This window comes from Mytilus galloprovincialis, chromosome 8, assembly GCF_965363235.1.
Source record: "Mytilus galloprovincialis chromosome 8, xbMytGall1.hap1.1, whole genome shotgun sequence".
NCBI classification, from domain to species: domain Eukaryota; kingdom Metazoa; phylum Mollusca; class Bivalvia; order Mytilida; family Mytilidae; genus Mytilus; species Mytilus galloprovincialis.
The window spans coordinates 25,344,456-25,365,320 of NC_134845.1; the positions used below are offsets into that span (position 1 = coordinate 25,344,456).

The window sequence follows — 20,865 nt, forward strand, 5'->3', positions numbered from 1 at the left end:
AGCTAACGATGGGAGATATGATACAGATTATGTACTGTTGAAGCCTACATCACAGGTTAGTTTTGTGTGTTCTACAGTGGTTGTGTTATACTAGAAGTTCGTGATTACCGTAGAGCTAACGATGGGAGATATGATACAGATTATGTATTGTTGAAGCCTACATCACAGGTTAGTTTTGTGTGTTCTACAGTGGCTGTGTTATACTAGAAGTTCGTGATTACCGTAGAGCTAACGATGGGAGATATGATACAGATTATGTATTGTTGAAGCCTACATCACAGGTTAGTTTTGTGTGTTCTACAGTGGCTGTGTTATACTAGAAGTTCGTGATTACCGTAGAGCTAAGGATGGGAGATATGATACTGATTATGTATTGTTGAAGCCTACATCACAGGTTAGTTTTGTGTGTTCTACAGTGGTTGTGTTATACTAGAAGTTTGTGATTACCGTAGAGCTAACGATGGGAGATATGATACAGATTATGTATTGTTGAAGCCTACATCACAGGTTAGTTTTGTGTGTTCTACAGTGGCTGTGTTATACTAGAAGTTCGTGATTACCGTAGAGCTAACGATGGGAGATATGATACAGATTATGTATTGTTGAAGCCTACATCACAGGTTAGTTTTGTGTGTTCTACAGTGGCTGTGTTATACTAGAAGTTCGTGATTACCGTAGAGCTAACGATGGGAGATATGATACTGATTATGTATTGTTGAAGCCTACATCACAGGTTAGTTTTGTGTGTTCTACAGTGGCTGTGTTATACTAGAAGTTCGTGATTACCGTAGAGCTTACGATGGGAGATATGATACTGATTATGTATTGTTGAATCCTACATCACAGGTTAGTTTTGTGTGTTCTACAGTGGCTGTGTTATACTAGAAGTTCGTGATTACCGTAGAGCTAACGATGGGAGATATGATACAGATTATGTACTGTTGAAGCCTACATCACAGGTTAGTTTTGTGTGTTCTACAGTGGCTGTGTTATACTAGAAGTTCGTGATTACCGTAGAGCTAACGATGGGAGATATGATACAGATTATGTATTGTTGAAGCCTACATCACAGGTTAGTTTTGTGTGTTCTACAGTGGCTGTGTTATACTAGAAGTTCGTGATTACCGTAGAGCTAACGATGGGAGATATGATACAGATTATGTATTGTTGAAGCCTACATCACAGGTTAGTTTTGTGTGTTCTACAGTGGCTGTGTTATACTAGAAGTTCGTGATTACCGTAGAGCTAACGATAGGAGATATGATACAGATTATGTATTGTTGAAGCCTACATCACAGGTTAGTTTTGTGTGTTCTACAGTGGCTGTGTTATACTAGAAGTTCGTGATTACCGTAGAGCTAACGATGGGAGATATGATACAGATTATGTATTGTTGAATCCTACATCACAGGTTAGTTTTGTGTGTTCTACAGTGGCTGTGTTATACTAGAAGTTCGTGATTACCGTAGAGCTAACGATAGGAGATATGATACAGATTATGTATTGTTGAAGCCTACATCACAGGTTAGTTTTGTGTGTTCTACAGTGGCTGTGTTATACTAGAAGTTCGTGATTACCGTAGAGCTAACGATGGGAGATATGATACAGATTATGTATTGTTGAAGCCTACATCACAGGTTAGTTTTGTGTGTTCTACAGTGGCTGTGTTATACTAGAAGTTCGTGATTACCGTAGAGCTAACGATGGGAGATATGATACTGATTATGTATTGTTGAAGCCTACATCACAGGTTAGTTTTGTGTGTTCTACAGTGGTTGTGTTATACTAGAAGTTTGTGATTACCGTAGAGCTAAAGATGGGAGATATGATACAGATTATGTATTGTTGAAGCCTACATCACAGGTTAGTTTTGTGTGTTCTACAGTGGCTGTGTTATACTAGAAGTTCGTGATTACCGTAGAGCTAACGATGGGAGATATGATACAGATTATGTATTGTTGAAGCCTACATCACAGGTTAGTTTTGTGTGTTCTACAGTGGCTGTGTTATACTAGAAGTTCGTGATTACCGTAGAGCTAACGATGGGAGATATGATACTGATTATGTATTGTTGAAGCCTACATCACAGGTTAGTTTTGTGTGTTCTACAGTGGCTGTGTTATACTAGAAGTTCGTGATTACCGTAGAGCTTACGATGGGAGATATGATACTGATTATGTATTGTTGAATCCTACATCACAGGTTAGTTTTGTGTGTTCTACAGTGGCTGTGTTATACTAGAAGTTCGTGATTACCGTAGAGCTAACGATGGGAGATATGATACAGATTATGTACTGTTGAAGCCTACATCACAGGTTAGTTTTGTGTGTTCAACAGTGGCTGTGTTATACTAGAAGTTTGTGATTACCGTAGAGCTAACGATAGAAGATATGATACAGATTATGTATTGTTGAAGCCTACATCACAGGTTAGTTTTGTGTGTTCTACAGTGGCTGTGTTATACTAGAAGTTCGTGATTACCGTAGAGCTAACGATGGGAGATATGATACAGATTATGTATTGTTGAAGCCTACATCACAGGTTAGTTTTGTGTGTTCTACAGTGGTTGTGTTATACTAGAAGTTCGTGATTACCGTAGAGCTAACGATAGGAGATATGATACAGATTATGTATTGTTGAAGCCTACATCACAGGTTAGTTTTGTGTGTTCTACAGTGGCTGTGTTATACTAGAAGTTTGTGATTACCGTAGAGCTAACGATGGGAGATATGATACAGATTATGTATTGTTGAAGCCTACATCACAGGTTAGTTTTGTGTGTTCTACAGTGGCTGTGTTATACTAGAAGTTCGTGATTACTGTAGAGCTAACGATAGGAGATATGATACTGATTATGTATTGTTGAAGCCTACATCACAGGTTAGTTTTGTATGTTCTACAGTGGCTGTGTTATACTAGAAGTTTGTGATTACCGTAGAGCTAACGATAGGAGATATGATACAGATTATGTATTGTTGAAGCCTACATCACAGGTTAGTTTTGTGTGTTCTACAGTGGCTGTGTTATACTAGAAGTTCGTGATTACCGTAGAGCTAACGATAGGAGATATGATACAGATTATGTATTGTTGAAGCCTACATCACAGGTTAGTTTTGTGTGTTCTACAGTGGCTGTGTTATACTAGAAGTTCGTGATTACCGTAGAGCTAACGATAGGAGATATGATACTGATTATGTATTGTTGAAGCCTACATCACAGGTTAGTTTTGTGTGTTCTACAGTGGCTGTGTTATACTAGAAGTTCGTGATTACCGTAGAGCTAACGATAGGAGATATGATACAGATTATGTATTGTTGAAGCCTACATCACAGGTTAGTTTTGTGTGTTCTACAGTGGCTGTGTTATACTAGAAGTTCGTGATTACTGTAGAGCTAACGATGGGAGATATGATACAGATTATGTATTGTTGAAGCCAACATCACAGGTTAGTTTTGTGTGTTCTACAGTGGCTGTGTTATACTAGAAGTTCGTGATTACCGTAGAGCTAACGATGGGAGATATGATACAGATTATGTATTGTTGAAGCCTACATCACAGGTTAGTTTTGTGTGTTCTACAGTGGCTGTGTTATACTAGAAGTTCGTGATTACCGTAGAGCTAACGATAGGAGATATGATACTGATTATGTATTGTTGAAGCCTACATCACAGGTTAGTTTTGTGTGTTCTACAGTGGCTGTGTTATACTAGAAGTTTGTGATTACCGTAGAGCTAACGATGGGAGATATGATACAGATTATGTATTGTTGAAGCCTACATCACAGGTTAGTTTTGTGTGTTCTACAGTGGCTGTGTTATACTAGAAGTTCGTGATTACCATAGAGCTAACGATGGGAGATATGATACAGATTATGTATTGTTGAAGCCTACATCACAGGTTAGTTTTGTGTGTTCTACAGTAGCTGTGTTATACTAGAAGTTCGTGATTACTGTAGAGCTAACGATAGGAGATATGATACTGATTATGTATTGTTGAAGCCTACATCACAGGTTAGTTTTGTGTGTTCTACAGTGGCTGTGTTATACTAGAAGTTCGTGATTACCGTAGAGCTAACGATGGGAGATATGATACTGATTATGTATTGTTGAAGCCTACATCACAGGTAAGATGGTCTGTTCCACGATGTTCATGTCTGTCCTATCTGCAGAGTACAAGGTACTGGGAGGAAAAGGGGACCTAATTAGAAATCAAGAAAAATGTCAAATGTTCATTTTTGCAACTATAACTATTTGTTTATATAGCTCAATATATGTACTGTGGATTTATTTATTTACATGGGAATAAAATTTCTTGGATTGCGGACAAATTGTCTTTTAGGTGGTATGAGATTTAATTGTTTTGCTGAAGTCTGCATACAACCTGATAGAAAATTTGTGATTCTTTTATCATTTGAATTTGTGTTTCAACTGTACCCACGCAGGGGTGTGGAAATGCTATGCCCGACTCGCCCGACTCGTACATTTGAACAAACGGACAAGTAATTATTTTTGTCTTGGTTGCCCGTGGACAAGTAACAAAATATACAAGACAAAGTTCAAATCCAACAAAAACATAAAATTAATTTCAAAACGTATAAAGATGTTTAATTTATGTAAAAGAAACCAATGTTCAGCAAGTAAAAACATCAATGTTCATGACGATAAATATTAAATGATACCGGAAATAGATCGATAACCAAAATGAATAAAAATAAGTACGATAAACGGAAAAACATTTTCCCGGATTTAAAAGAAATCATCATACAGTCTGCTGGTGATAACAAATGGAATGATACTTTCAAAGGGAACCAGTCCTTAATAATTCAAATAATTATAGACTGCACAACAGTAGCCAAAGAAATGAACTTTAGTCCAGAGACAACTGTGCAAATTGAAAATATTAGTAGAGAGCTATGTTATGGACTACATACAAACAGAATACTGTTACAAAAGAAGATTAAGACTGTATAAAGTGATAATCACCCAATGGACACAAAATCTAATGGTTGTAAATTTTTTATTTAAAATTTTATATTTTAAATTTTATTGAATTTATTTATTAAAATTTTAAATCAGATAATATAAAGCCTGATAAGGACCACAGATTAAGGACACTGTTACATATATTAAGAACAAACCTGTGGAAGCTTTTATTTTTCTTTTTTTTCTTTTACAACCATTCGTTACAATTTTTAAGGATTTAGCCAATTAAAATAAATCACTTTTAAATTTTATGAGTTACCATATACATGTAATTAATGCAATTATTTAAACTGATGTAAACATAATCACTGTAAATTCTTGAGCACCAATCGTACTTATTTTTATCAACATCCATTTTAAAAAACTTTCTTAACATAGCAAATGCTTTGTTTTTTAGTGTTTTAAAGTTTACTAATAAAGATAAATAATGGCCTGTAAATATATATCCCTTCACCTCCTCCTCTTTTAATATAAGAACTATATTTTACTACCGTGTGACACGGGTGCTCCGTTGCGGAGGAATTTACGAAGAAAAGAAGAAAAAGAAGTATGCGAACCCGAGTCGCGTAACATTGCATTGGCTTTGTCCATTGACCCGGGATCGTCGATTAGGTTTTATCCATCATTTACCAGAAGTGTCTTTTCTTTATACTTTGTATCGATATTCAGATTGATAAATAATTAATAAAAAGGTGGGCAAGCAAGACAAAAAGAGTCATGAGTCAAGTAGAAAACCTTAAATGCAAATGGAGGACAGAGTATTTAAAAAAAAAACCGGAAGGGAGAATTTCAGACATCGTGGATATCAGACTGCCCCTGGCTATCTATGAAAATTCGGAAAATAAATTAAGTTTTTGTCTTATTAATAGATGAAAGGTCAACATTATTTGTTGTCAAAGTAGAAAATAAAAGGAACGCTTTAATTGCCCATCAAGACAATAATAAGTAATCAAGAAAAAAACAAGTGTGTCAGTAAAGTGAGAGAAACACAACAAAATCAATAGTTTATCTATTATTTAGTTAACATTTCTTCAATCACTGTCCTCAAATTAGTATATGTACCTACAGGCTACAATTTTTATTCAAAAACTGCTGCAAAATTGTCCTTTAGTACATGTCATTTCATTGGTTGGTTTGCTGTTAAGATTCTGTCACATTGATGTTAAACCATTTCCTACTTTCCTAATTTTTTACACATATAAACAAATAGATTTCATTTGTGTGTGATGCACAACAGTGCTAAGTAAGAATTATATATTAGCTAACAAGAAATACTTCAATATTTATTGGGATCATTAGGGCAAGTAATTTTTTTTCCGGACAAGTAAAATTTTAGGTTTCACTTGCCCGGGGACAAGTGCTCACAACAAATATTTCCACACCCCTGCCACGAAAACAACGACAATTGGTAGTCAACGAATTATGATGAATCCACAGTACTTGTTAAATTATTATAAAATTATTTTTATGGAATTGCACAAAAATCCACAGAGAATTAAATATATATATTTTGTGTGTAACTTTGTAAAACTCAGGTGTTAATTTGAACAGAACACAGACATAATTATTTTAATTTTTTCAGTCTTTGTTGGCTGATATTTATAATCTAAGCAGTGATGGACATAGATGGACCCAAGAAGATCTGTTTACATTAGAAAGTCAGTTACTATTGGCTACAGAAGAGCCGATATGTTTGGATCCATCTCCCGCTGTTCACCTTGTTGCCAATAGACTCCAATATGAAAGGAAAGTTCTTGATACTCCAATGATTAAAAGGTAAACAAGTTTTTCAATGCTGGTTTTTGGCATATCTTTATATCCAACCAGTCAGAATATTGTTAGGCCAAAAACTGGCATTTATGATTTGGAATTGAATTACAGAATTTTTTTATTCCAAATCAGACTAATGAAAGTAGTGAATGTCTACATTTTATTATGTCATTTATGCTTAACCTTTTATATTTTACAAATTGAATTTACTTTTCACCCTACTTTTAAAATTTATTGAAACTTTGATTACAAGACAAAGAATGATTAAGGGCAAGGAATTTCACAAAAGTAATAGTTCATTTATAAAAAGAAATTAGTATTTTGTCAATAAAAAAAACTTTCATCCGTGCAAATACAATGATCTGACCTGTACAACTTAAAATTTTGATCTTAGATGTCATCATGAAATCCATGTTTATGTTATGTACTTTTTCAGATCTGTTAAAAAATTTACACAAGCATCTATAAACAGAAAACGAAAATTTGAGCAAGCTGAAGCGCCAAAAGAATTACGTCTTTATGACTTTGTACACAAGAAACGTGTTAGGTCACATCCACATGTGAACCTGAAGGTTGGAAAAGCTGTATGTAGTTTGCATGTTAATAGTGTATATCTTCTCTCATGTCTCTAGCTTTATCTATGTACAATAAAACAAAACCAAGGGGTTATGCTAGAAACAGAAAGTTTATAAAAACATAAGAGATACCAAAAGAAAAAGGTTAAGAGGCCAAACAAAGTGCAAAGAACATTTCAATAAAACTTACATTCTAACATGACGTCCTTCAAACGCTATGAGTACACACCCGTGGTAAAATATGAATATATTGTTTGGGCTGTTCCGATCGTACTCCCACGTCATATGCTTATTCATGAATGAGTATCGGACGTCATAGAACGTTGACGTCAGAATATAGGCATTTTGCGGGAAAATACACGCTTGTAAAACTGAAAATCATCTAAACAACGAAACGTAAGCAAACAATGCTAAAATGTGTTATATAAGTCATGTTTTGTATACATAAAAGACATTTAAGTACAATTATCATTTAGATTTATCCATACCTATCTAAATATGTTATTGTAAATAGTTTAAGCATGTCACTAATTCACTTTTCTCCTTTCTTTTATGTCAATTTAATAGTGCGTTTATTTATTGGAACAGCAAATAATGCCTTCACCTAGAGCGCTTCAATCCAAAACAATTGCCGTATTTGTCCTATTAGAATCGAAATAAATAATTTGGGCTTGAATATATCGTGATTTTACCACAGGTTGGCCCTTTATGACAAATATTTTACCCATCGCTCAGGGTAAAATATTTGTCATAAAGGACCAACCCGTGGTAAAATCATGATATATTCAAGCCCCATGAACAATTTCTTAAATAAACAATCGCACTTCTAAAAAGGGTGAGTGATCTGACAATTGTACATTCTTGATATGAAATAAGGAGATGTTATGAGATTACCAATTAGACAACTATCCACCAGAGACCAAATGATGTGGATTTAAGCAAATATAGGGGATAATAGGTCACTGTACAGCCTTCAACAATGAGAAAACCAATACCTTATAATTTGCTGTAAAAGGCACATGACAAAATGTAAAATAATTGAAACCAAAAAACACAGTCTGATATATGACACAACTACTGAGTCTATTCTGGAAAAGGCACAGCACCAAGTGTAAATGTAAGATGATAAGATGTATGGGTAAATTAGCCAATTAACAGTAGTCTTGTTGATAATTAGATGGAACTCATGATTAAGTTATTTGATTAAACAAAGTGAAGCAGTTCATAGCTATTTTTTTTAACACATGGCTGTACTCAATGAAGTGCAAAGTATTAGTACCTATTTTGTTAGGAACAGCAGCTCCAAACCACTATGGTTTGAACTGATAGGTTATAAGCTTTTCTTTTCTTTCTCTTCTTCTTTTAGAACTATTGTTTATGTATTAGTATCCTTAAGGAAATAGGAAATAATTGTGTCCATTTGCATGTATTGTTGTTCCTAATATGTTTGTTCTCTTATGAAAGTGAAGATGATATTGTACATACCTCCAGGTTATGATTGTGACTATTGTCTTTGTAAAGTCATGCCATTTTTTTGGATGATCTGTTTCAATGATCAGTACAGATCAGTATACACAAAATTGAATTAATATTGAATTGCACTCAAATGTTTTGCATGCTTTTAGAATTCATTTTGTCTTTCCTACTATTAAATGATAGGCTCAAATCATTAATGAGCTATTTATACACCCACTCCAAAGGAGGGGTATTCTGTTATACTTCTGTCTGTACACATGTCCCCATGTCCCATGAAATTCACTGCATATTTCTCAGAAACTACAAATCTGAGCTTCTAGAAATTTGTTATCAGTCTTCACGTTTACATGTTATGCGATTTAAAGCAAATTAAGATTCATTGATCCCCAACTTATGTTTACCTATTACTTATATATTCTTCTAGGTTATAGCCATGTATGAAATTTTTGTAGCATATTTCTAGGGAACTTAGCTTCCTAAAATTTGTTCGTATACTTTTTATTTGTTTGCTTTATTGTGCGATGCATTTTCAAATTCATATATATATATTCTAAAATGTACTGGCCATGTATGAAATTTTTATAGGGAACCACAAATATTTCTGCAATCTGTTAACATGCTTAATGTGAACATGCTTTCCTGTGTCATATGTTTTTTTTAGATCCATTGCTTATCAGCTTCCTGTTTTTTTAATTCTTAAAGGGGGATATCATTAGGGTGCTACTCATTTTAACTTGTTTTTCTCTATTTTCAGCATGTTGACATGTGGAAACAAAAGTTAGTTCAACTTTCTACACCAGAAACTGTAGAGGTATGTCTATATTTTAGACAAATTTTATTTCGTAGTGGCTGCGTTTTCTAATGATTAGTTGGTAAAAGGTTTATCTTCTGTTTAAATAATTCATTTCTGTTTATTAATTAAATATATTAATATTTATTATAAAAAGTTATTCAACTTTTTTACAGTCATCTTCATAATTCTATGTACTCAAGTCTGTTAACTGGCCTTTGTCAATAGAGGAAAGATTCTTAACTGGTTAAACACAATAATTCCATTTTGTTGATTTCAGGTTGAGAAATATGCAACAGTAATGGAGTCACCAGATAATGTAGCTGATAATGATTTGGTAAATGTTAATGTATTCATTGATTGGTTAAATAGATATAAGAAGATGTGGTATAAGTGCTAATCAGACAACGCTCCATCCAAGTCACAATTTGTAAAAGTAAACCATTATAGGTCCCAGTACGGTATTCAACACGGAGCCTTGGCTCACACTAAAATCACTTGGCTCACTTGGCTAAAATCCATATCACTGTGTTTTTTTGGTTGATACATAAGTATAGGTAAATCATGAATTTAAATGACAGGCAAAGTATAAATTTTCTATAGGATTGTAAGCATATTTTGATTAAATTATAAAATATCAACAAATTTTTTTCTCAATTTTTGCAAAAATTGGTACTCTGGAAAATAAAAGAATCAACAGTTTACAATTATCAAACACAAATGAAGGTTAGGATAACAAACAATAGTATGAAATGGTCCATTTCAGTCATGAGGGAAAAAAGAAAAACACTGCAGCATTGACAAAAAGAAAAAACAACAAAAAGACAACAAATCTCCAAAACGCTAGACAGAAAACGTAACCTGAGCATTGTTTTTCCTGGTGGTACCTGTCATGTCATTTTTATTTGACTAGTATATAAATAATTTAATCTATTGAATTTTACTTCAGGATCTTGTAGAAGAACAGATGTTGGAAAGGGGAACAAATCAAGAAAAGAAATTTATGGCCAAGTTATCTATATTAAAACGAAAATCTGACCATGTTTATTATGGAGAATTATATATAGATCATGATCATAAAGAGGGTTCTCATGGATCATCTTGTACGTAAGTATATGTATTTTTGATCTGACAAAGGGTACATTTTGGATGTTGCTGAATAGGAAGGATACAGTCAGAACCTGATATTGATGGGTTACCATAAAGGCTTTTATTCTTTTATTGGAATAAAGGGGTTGCAAATACCATTATTTTAAATCAAGTAGCTATATTTTCAGCAATATTTTAGGAGATTGCCTCTCTCTTTCTTTTTTTTATTCTCCATGGTTTTGTTTAATGCTCAAATGATTTCAGATTGCTTAAAAGTGTAATTCATAATGTTCATCTTTTGATAAATACATCCAAATAAAGTAGGTTAGGTTGGCTATGACAAACACCTGCACACACTCTTCTGAAGAGATTATTAAGGCTTTCCAACTACCAACTCACAATGCTCTTATTTAATTTCTTATTTCAGCTTCATGCTGGGATCAAAAGGCAATGTTGAAAAGTGAGTGTAAATTAACCACAAGTCTTCATGCACAGCAGCTTATTTACTTTTTAACACATAAGATTTTTCAGTTACAATAAAGATAGCTTATGTTTTGAAGTTTCAAGAGTTGTTTGTATAGATTCAAAACAAAATACATAATTGAAAACCTAAATACATTTTTACTGTAAAAAGTAAGTGAATTTTATAAAAATGCAACACTAAGCATCCAAAAAATATATTACAGAAAATAAGTTGGTATAATTTATAATAACAAAATTGTAAACAATAAACTGTTATTGATTGCACACAAATCTATATTTCAGAAAGTGTTGATAATCAGATTTAACCTTAACGTGTCTTAAATCATAAAACAAAATTTTGTATTAAATATCTAATTGAAATTGATGCCATATAAAATTAAGACTACAGCTATAAAATTTGACCACTGTGTCATTTGTAATATTCTGTTTGAGTTGAGCCTGTATTGACTGTTTTAGATATCTTCAGCAGTTTAAGGAAATCTTCACTGAAGAAGGTAGATTAGCTGTAAAAATAACAAAACAGATTCCTGGCCAGCCTGCTGTAATAGAGTACACCCAGACATCATCTACCAGTTGTGGAATAACTAATATTAGTGCTTCAGCTGTGTTAGGGACACATCATCCTAGCTCTAGTAATGCAGGGGTTAGTTTACTTTTAACACTGATATTTATAGCTGATACTAAAGATACACCAGCCCCCACTGGTTCATAAGGGAGAGAAGCTCTATTGTAGTTTCAATGAATTAAAATGCTTTTAACTTTATTTGATTTTGTTTGATTTTTAACTTTATATAGAATTGGTTTCGATCCATATTTGACAGGTTATTTTTTAGTGTGTCAATCAGATCACTTCTCTATTTAACAAGAATGTGTCTATAGTACATGCATGCCCCACTTGCATTTTCTATGTTGGATTGTCCAAGAAATTGGGGTAAAAACTCTAATTTGGCATCAAAATTAGAAAGATCATATCATAGCTATATATATAGGGAACATGTGTACTAAGTTTCAAGTTGATTGGACTTCAACTTCATCAAAAACTACCTTGACCAAAAATTTAATCTGAAGTTGGACAGACGGCCGGATGAAGGACAAATGGATGCAAAGACCAGCAAACATTATGCCCATTAATGCGGCATAAAAACATATTTAATCTCTTATTTTAGATTCCATTCCAACTCTTTTGAAGCCTCTGGTTACTTTCAACAAAAGTATCACATCACATTTAGTTTAAACATATTTATTTATAGTGGATTGGGAAACAAGTTTTGCAACTTATATTAATCCCTTTCCACTTTGCGGGTGCGAGTGCTGCCTTGTAGCGGCATTAGCCTACTCTTTTTCTAAATCTACAAGGGTGTCTTTAATGTACGAGAGATATGGCTCTCTCTTAACACGGGTCAGCTATTTATCGTCCCCTTCCGACGGTCTACCATCGTTTCCTCAAGACCATACTCGCAGATGGTGTCAAGGGAGAGCTGAAAATTGAGTTCCTGAAATTTTCATCCCAAACGGGAATCGAACCAGGAATCTTTGTGTTAGTAGTCTGATGCACTAACCACTACACCACGGCTCACATTTAGATATATTTTGTTCCAATTAATGGGCCCTTGATGAGCAAAGTACTTTATTACAATACTTTTTTTGATAATTGAGAGATAAGAATAATTTTGACAGTCATATATAAATATGATTATGACTAATTAGATTATATGATCTTAAGCCACAGCCCACCTATACGAATAGGACTATAGTAACAGGTAAATGACCTCTAATTTAACCTTGTGTAATTGTAGTTAGAACATACTGCTGCTCCAGGACTACTGATGGCCAAGAGAAATGTACCAATACAATTATCACTCACCCTGGCTCCTGCTGGTTTGTAACTTTATTATAATAATTCATTTACTTAAATGCATCTCAAAAGATAAAGGTAGTTAGTAAAAATTAGAAATTGTAAGATATATATAGATATAAGAAGATGTGGTATGGGTGCCCATGGGACAACTCACCATCCACGTCACAATTGGTAAAAGTAAACCGTTATAGGTCAAAGTACAGTCTTCAAGCCTTGGCTCATACGGAACAGCAAGCTATAAAGGGCCCCAAAAGTGACTAGTGTAAAACCATTTTAACAGGAAAAGCAACTGTCTAATCTATATAAAAAATTAAAAACATTTATGAACCATATTAAGAAACGACAACCACTGAACATCAGCTTCCAGACTTAGGACAGGTACAAACAAATGCAGTGGGTTAAAGGTTTTGATAGGAAACCAATCTTCACCCTTACCTGAAACAATAGTATAACATCACAACATAGATTTGTTTTATTGATTATATATCATGTATTTTTGTTGAGGGATTGTTTGCAGTTTGAAACTTAAAATGCCAGCTAAGTTTTAGCAATCTACATTTTTAATGTTTAAAAGTTTTGTACAATGCTTTTAAATGGAGAGAGAGATGTTTGCTCTCGGCAAATTTCACTGTTAAATTCCTACCAAGAACACAGCAAAAATTTGACACACGCACAGAAATTTCCCTTCAAAAGTATCAGATGTTTTTTTAGTAAAATGATCATAGTAAAGTTTTTATGCATTAAAATAGTATTTGAGCTGTAAAAAGATATTACATTTGATAATGATATTTTTAACAGTTTTTTAATTCAATAAAAGATAAAAGAAGCAACAAACTTGAAACACAGAAACCTTTAACTCTTGTTGAATATAAAATATGTTCAAGTTCAATTTATAGAACAAAAAATTATTGAAAAGACCATTTATTTACAAGCATTGTTTTCTTTCATTTCTCAAAATAGGAACAAATGCACAAACAGGGAACCAGTTACAACTTAACATACAGAAACAAACCATTAGTACCCAGTCTCAAATGTTTGCTCAGAGAAACAAATTTTCTACAGCTCCAAGTTCTCAGAGGTAGATATATAAACAGACCATAAGTGCCCAGTCTCAAATGTTTGCTCAGAGAAACAAATTTTTCTACAGCTCCTAGTTCTCAGAGGTAAATATAAAAACAGACCATTAGTACCCAGTCTCAAATGTTTGCTCAGAGAAACAAATTTTTCTACAGCTCCTAGTTCATCTCAGAGGTAAATATATAAACAAACCATTAGTATCCAGTCTCACATGTTTGCTCAGAGAAATAAATTTTCTACAGCACCGAGTTCTCAGAGGTAAATATACAAACAAACTGTTAGTACCCAGTCTCAAATGTTTGCACAGAGAAACAAATTTTCTACAGCACCGAGTTCTCAGAGGTAAATATACAAACAAACTGTTAGTACCCAGTCTCAAATATTTGCTCAGAGAAACAAATTTTTCTACAGCTCCTAGTTCTCCGAGGTAAATATAAAAACAGACCATTAGTACCCAGTCTCAAATGTTTGCTCAGAGAAACAAATTTTTCTACAGCTCCTAGTTCATCTCAGAGGTAAATATACAAACAAACCATTAGTATCCAGTCTCACATGTTTGCTCAGAGAAATAAATTTTCTACAGCACCGAGTTCTCAGAGGTAAATATACAAACAAACTGTTAGTACCCAGTCTCAAATGTTTGCACAGAGAAACAAATTTTCTACAGCACCGAGTTCTCAGAGGTAAATATACAAACAAACTGTTAGTACCCAGTCTCAAATATTTGCTCAGAGAAACAAATTTTCTACAGCTCCCAGTTCTCAGAAGTAAATATATAAACAAACCATTAGTACCCAGTGTCAAATGTTTGCTCAGAGAAACAAATTTTCTACAGCTCCCAGTTCTCAGAGGTAAATATATAAACAAACCGTTAGTATCCAGTCTCAAATGTTTGCTCAGAGAAACAAATTTTCTACAGCTCCCAGTTCTCAGAGGTAAATATATTTTCTACAGCTCCCAGTTCTCAGAGGTAAATATATAAACAAACCGTTTGTACCCAGTCTCAAATGTTTGCTCAGAGAAACAAATTTTCTACAGCACCCAGTTCTCAGAGGTAAATATACAAACAGACTGTTAGTACCCAGTCTCAAATGTTTGCTCAGAGAAACAAATTTTCTACAGCTCCCAGTTCTCAGAGGTAAATATATAAACAAACCGTTTGTACCCAGTCTAAAATATTTGCTCAGAGAAACAAATTTTCTACAGCTCCCAGTTCTCAGAGGTAAATATATTTCATTTTAAACACCTTAAGAATTGCTTAAAAGTTTTTAGCAAAACTCAAATAATCTAAAATTATTTGATGGAAATTGAACTCCTTTTATAAAACTATATAATGATGCAAAAATTGCAAATCTGTACTTCTATTTTGTAAGGATGATAAAATCCTTTAAATCAAAATAACTCTTTAGAAATTTAGTGCCTTAGAAGCACTTTCATTGGGTTACCTGCATCAGGAACAGTCTCAAACCCAAACATTTGAAAGTCAGAGATGTATCTGTAGAAACATAACCAAAATGAATCTAGAGATTTTACAAAATCAATGTAATACAAATCTTTGTATACTTTTGATACTTTAGTTACTAGTACTATTCTATTTCAAGGTCAGTGAATTGAGTTATCTTTATTGGCACCAATTTTCATGAATTATGGGAAAACTGTATTTTTCATACACATATATTTCCTGCATGAACCAGGACAAACCTAAATTTAAATTAGATAATTCCTCTAGCACTATGAGTATGAACATATATTTGATATCTTCTCATTTCAGATCTGCTTCCAACACACCAAATCAAAGTCCAGCAACAACACCCACATCAGGTACAATGGTTTTATTGAATTGATAACAAGAAAAAATTACCTAGAATTGTTAGGCGCCATGACTCTTATTAATGATTAAACATGACATAGGATAGATTTTCATGTGCATCATTTAACATAGATCAGTTATTTTCCCTCAGGTTGGATTTTAAAATAGCAGAAAACAGTCAGCCAGATCTTGAATGAAATATGCAAATTTTAAGATAGGAAATTAATTCATTTGTAAAAATCTTCATCTAAATGTAGAAAATTACTGTTCTGTGGTTTATCCTATTCTAAAAACTGTTCTTGTAAGATTCAATTTTTTTTTTGGCAAATTGCCATGTAAGAGGAAAAAATACAGATAAGTCAATTTTATTAAGGAATGTGCATTTGAATTTGAATTTTGTTTTGAAACAACAACAAAAAAACATAATATTGATTTATTTTTTTACACAAAAGTGGGTTTTCCGTTTAAATATTATTTTGTTGTAAGATCTTACAAAGTTGCATAACCTGTAACTTGAAAAGATTTGTTACAAAGGTTTTTTTGCTATATGTTTTTTATAATAGCTTCTCTCATGCATGTATATACAATTAAAATAAAACATATACACTTTGAAAATTTAATATAAGTGCAGCTAACAGAATATTTAGATTCTTATATATTTTCCTGTTTTACCAACATTAATTTATATTTATGTATTGATCTTTATTTTACCAGCTACAGTTCAGAATCAACTGTTCCCACATCACCTGACCAACAATTCATCTAAATCACACCTATTCATTTCATCACCTCCATCCATGTCAACAGTTACCACAGCAACCGTCTCCAAGAAATCTAGTCACACAGCAGACATTGCTAATCAAGGTCAAGTACAGTCTGGTACTGCAGGAAACATTGCATTTGTACAAAGTACGTCAAAATAGATTGTTCTTACTGTCGATTCATTACTGTTGTAGGACACCATTTTCAATAATTGTTGTGGTGATGAAATTTGAATGTTTAATGAGATACACATTTTCTTTTGGCTTGTAAATGAATAAACCAAGAAATCAAATATCAACAAATATTAAATTTTTCTTTAATTCACCAAATAAAATTGAGAAAGGTAATGGGGAATGTGTCAAAGCGACAACAACCCGACCATAGAGCAGACAACAGCCGAAGGCCACCAATGGGTCTTCAATGTAGCAAGAAACTCCTGCACCCAGAGGCGTCCTTTAGCCTGCCCCTTAAAAATATGTACCCAAAAAATAATCAAATCAACATGTTTTTCTCATATCATAATCATTTAAAGAATAACTAATCCAAGAATTAAAATAGAAAAAATTATTCAATGGGTGACCAAAGAACACATTAATTCACAAATGCATGTAACACATGAGTTAACTATCAGTGTTGTTCGGTCAAGAGTTGAATATTTTTCGATATTTGAATTCTTTGATTAGTAATTCTTTTTATCACATTGGCAAATGGCTTTTTTTAAGAAATTAATGTAAAAATGTAAGGAACTATATCTTTTTTTCTACGCATTCATAATTTGTTTTGATCCAACATTATCAATGTCTTGACAACGCCTATTGTTGTATTACTTAAGAGAGTGAAATAACCACGTTTATTTTACATGTGAAAATATCCGGTTTTTTTAATAGGAAATCAATGTAATTCATTGCAACAAATGTAGTATATCTATTTAGTAAGCATCAATAATGTTATAATAGTGATAATTTTTGGCATACAGTCTTACAAAATGTTTTGATTGCACCAATAATAATTATTGCAAAAAGATAAGATACTGAACATTTTTCTTAGTCTTATTCATGGAATAAACTTTTATTTCATCTGTTTGTTTTTTGAACATGACATAGTCAAAATGTGGCAATCTGAACAATGGAACTTCATAAAAGTAATCATGCATGTCTGATTCTTAAACAGTAAATGAAAAACTTGAAGTTTCAGCTTCAATTTAAATTACTTGTTTCACACTTATGTAATTTGATTTAAAATTCTGTGCTTCTTCTGACTATTAATTAAGTGGCAGTGAATTATTATATTATAAAGTTTATACACGATAAAGTGTTTTACCAAATTTTGTATTTATATTTGATTTTATTTATGTGAACAGGTGGTGAAAACAGTCAAGGGCAGACAAACCAAGGTTTGACTAGTATTAACTTTAGTGGACTTCCACCAAATATTAACATTCAGAATATAACAGGACTGTCTGGTATCAATATTGCCAATCTTCAAGGACTACAGAACCTGCAGATGTCTAATATTGCTGTACCTGTACCCATATCTCTTGTCAGCTCTAATGCTGGGGTGCTCCAGAATCAAGGAGGAATATTTGTCAGTTCAATTCCTGGTTTAGTAACTGTATCTAGTAGTGCTCCAACAACATTATCACAGATGAAGCAGGTACAAGTTACTGTAAACATGCACATTTTAGTGCTGAGGTTATTACAGCTTATTTCATGATCCCTTAAATATGTGTAAATAATCGCTGCATGAAAAGTTAGTAAAGATCAACATTTTTTATGTCTAGGTCCTCGTGTTCAGTATTCGAATTAAATTCCTTGCTGGAAAAGTTTTGTGAATTGAAATTGTGAAAACAATGACTTGTGAAATGATTCTTGTTAACTGTAAATCAATCCTGTTAATTGAGTGTTATCTTTCAAAATATAAAGGAGTTATATTTGTTGCCTTTATAAGTTACTTATTTTCAATTCCTATAACATAGACACATATTTTATTTTTTTTCTGCATATGATTGAAATACAATAGAATAAATTGGAGGATTATTAGTGTTTCTTTCCCAATTATATTGTAAGCATGTAACTATGTTTATTTAAAGATAATGCAAACTTATAATCATGACATTTTCCCTATGAAACACATTTAAAAGTTCACCTTTTTTTTAAATTGATTATATATTAACAACACATTATATTATAATATTTTTCACCAAATTTTTAACGATGAGTTATACAAATTCTTCAATGTTGAATGAATAAAATTCTTATAAAGTCAAATATCAGATGATGCATTACAAGGGGTAAACACAATTGATTTAACATATTTCATAAGTAAATATGATATGAATTTCAGGCCAACAGTGTGACATCATCAGCTCCTAGTATAGTAACATTTGTAACAGCATTACCTAGTTCTGTGTCCAGTAGTGTGGTCAACACAACATCAGGTAACTTAGTTCTATGTCCAGTAACATTGTCAAGTATTCTAAAAATAGTTACCTTATGTATCAAATACATAAGGAAACTTTTTTAGACTACATTTGCAAGACTATTTTTCGGTTTGAAAATTACAAAAAAATAAAGTCACTATCTTGTCTGTTTATTTTACTTTTTAGATTCTAAAATGTCTAGAGTAAGACACACACCTTGTGATTCAAGATGGTCTCCTTTTTTTGTTAAAAAATATGGTCTAAGATATAATGTTGGGTGTAAAATATAACTTAGGGTGTAAAATATAGATAAAGTGTTTTTCTTCTCTACACTGCTGGTTATGTTTGACATAAGGAACAATAGCGCTCCCTCAAACCCCCCTGGTGCCTATAGCTACCAAGGTAAGCAGTATATTGAATGTATACTTTATTTTACAGGTTCAACAGCGCCTACTTCTACAGGGATGCTGTCAGTTTCTATAGCAAGTTTGGCTCCTCTGGTCAGTGCTGGAATGAGAACACAATCTGGATCTGGAATCAGAACCAATTCTCTCCCTTTACTACAGGTATTTTTAATCAGAAAGCATTTTTTTTCAGAACTTCATCATCAAAAACAGTTGATAAACATTCATTTCCAGTTCTATCAAAAATACATTATGCATATTATATTGTTGAGATGTTTTCAACATTTAAAGATTAGATTAAGATTTTACCCTGAAGCTAATGTAGTTCAAGTTCTTATGATTTAAAAATTGATCTTAACTTGACATCTCATCAAATTCCACAAGCAGGGTTCATCTGACCTTGACCCCATTTTCCTGATACATTTGTCAATGTCAAGTTTTAGCAATAAGTCATTTATATTTTGTTTATGGAATGATTGTTTTAAAAGTGTACATTGTTGTTTCACAGGGTACATTTGTCGTTTAAATTGAATTCAAAAATATAAATGTAACTAATTTAAGCCACCTTTACCTGAACCATTTTTAGCTCATCTGACTGACAGCACAAGTGACCTTTTTCTCATCACTTGGTGTCAGTCATCGGTTGTCCTTTCCTCCATTGTCATCAAATTCTCCAAAAATCATTTCCTCTGAAACTGCTGGACCAAATTTAACCAAACATTGCAACACTCATTATTGGGGCATCTTGTTTTAAAAAATGAGTCAATGACTGCAACTGCCACCTAAATGTTTGACAAAAAAAAAATAATTAAATGAGTACAGATTACTAATAATTACTTGAAAAATTTCAATCAATTTCAATCATTTACCATTACAGACAAGAATTACCCCATCCCTGCAAAAAATAGAATATAAGGGGTAAAATGTAAGCTTTACTAGGCAACTAATCTAAATAGAGAAAATTTGACAGGGGCAGAAATATTCAGAATGGTTAGACCTAGCAGCTGGTCATTGATGTCTGATTACTTTTTATAGGATTTATTGCCCTGAAATGTGAACTTGAACATTTGTTTTCAATTCGTTTTACAGATCCAAGGTCAGCCTGGTGGATTACAGCTTCTTAATCTTCAACAACAAAGAGCCCCTCTCAAACCAGGAACAGCAACTCTTGCTACACAATCTGCTGGTCAAATACATATAGGAGGCAAAAATGTGACTAGTATTCCTAGTTCAGGTAAACTATGCTTCTCTCATGTGTGGTTTGTTTGTAATGCTTGTTTTAATATATTCAGGGAAAAAAAGATAGAAATAACTACCTCTGGAAGTTTTGCGCCAGCAATGCATCATAATAATAAATCTCATTTCCAAGA

At 32.8% G+C, this 20,865-nt stretch overlaps 1 protein-coding gene across 1 annotated transcript in view; it reads left to right on the top strand.

The window, feature by feature from the left end:
• LOC143085394 (uncharacterized) overlaps window positions 1-20,865 on the top strand; it is a 36,381-nt gene that overhangs the window by 14,102 nt on the left and 1,414 nt on the right. Inside the window, exons 9-23 of the mRNA XM_076261721.1 lie at window positions 6,565-6,758; window positions 7,189-7,336; window positions 9,558-9,614; window positions 9,874-9,930; window positions 10,543-10,700; window positions 11,110-11,142; window positions 11,622-11,808; window positions 12,962-13,043; window positions 13,984-14,101; window positions 15,872-15,921; window positions 16,625-16,819; window positions 18,033-18,325; window positions 19,016-19,109; window positions 19,530-19,657; window positions 20,585-20,729. Of these exons, the coding sequence (XP_076117836.1) occupies window positions 6,565-6,758; window positions 7,189-7,336; window positions 9,558-9,614; window positions 9,874-9,930; window positions 10,543-10,700; window positions 11,110-11,142; window positions 11,622-11,808; window positions 12,962-13,043; window positions 13,984-14,101; window positions 15,872-15,921; window positions 16,625-16,819; window positions 18,033-18,325; window positions 19,016-19,109; window positions 19,530-19,657; window positions 20,585-20,729 (1,939 nt within the window). The remainder of the gene's footprint in view (window positions 1-6,564; window positions 6,759-7,188; window positions 7,337-9,557; window positions 9,615-9,873; window positions 9,931-10,542; window positions 10,701-11,109; window positions 11,143-11,621; window positions 11,809-12,961; window positions 13,044-13,983; window positions 14,102-15,871; window positions 15,922-16,624; window positions 16,820-18,032; window positions 18,326-19,015; window positions 19,110-19,529; window positions 19,658-20,584; window positions 20,730-20,865) is intronic.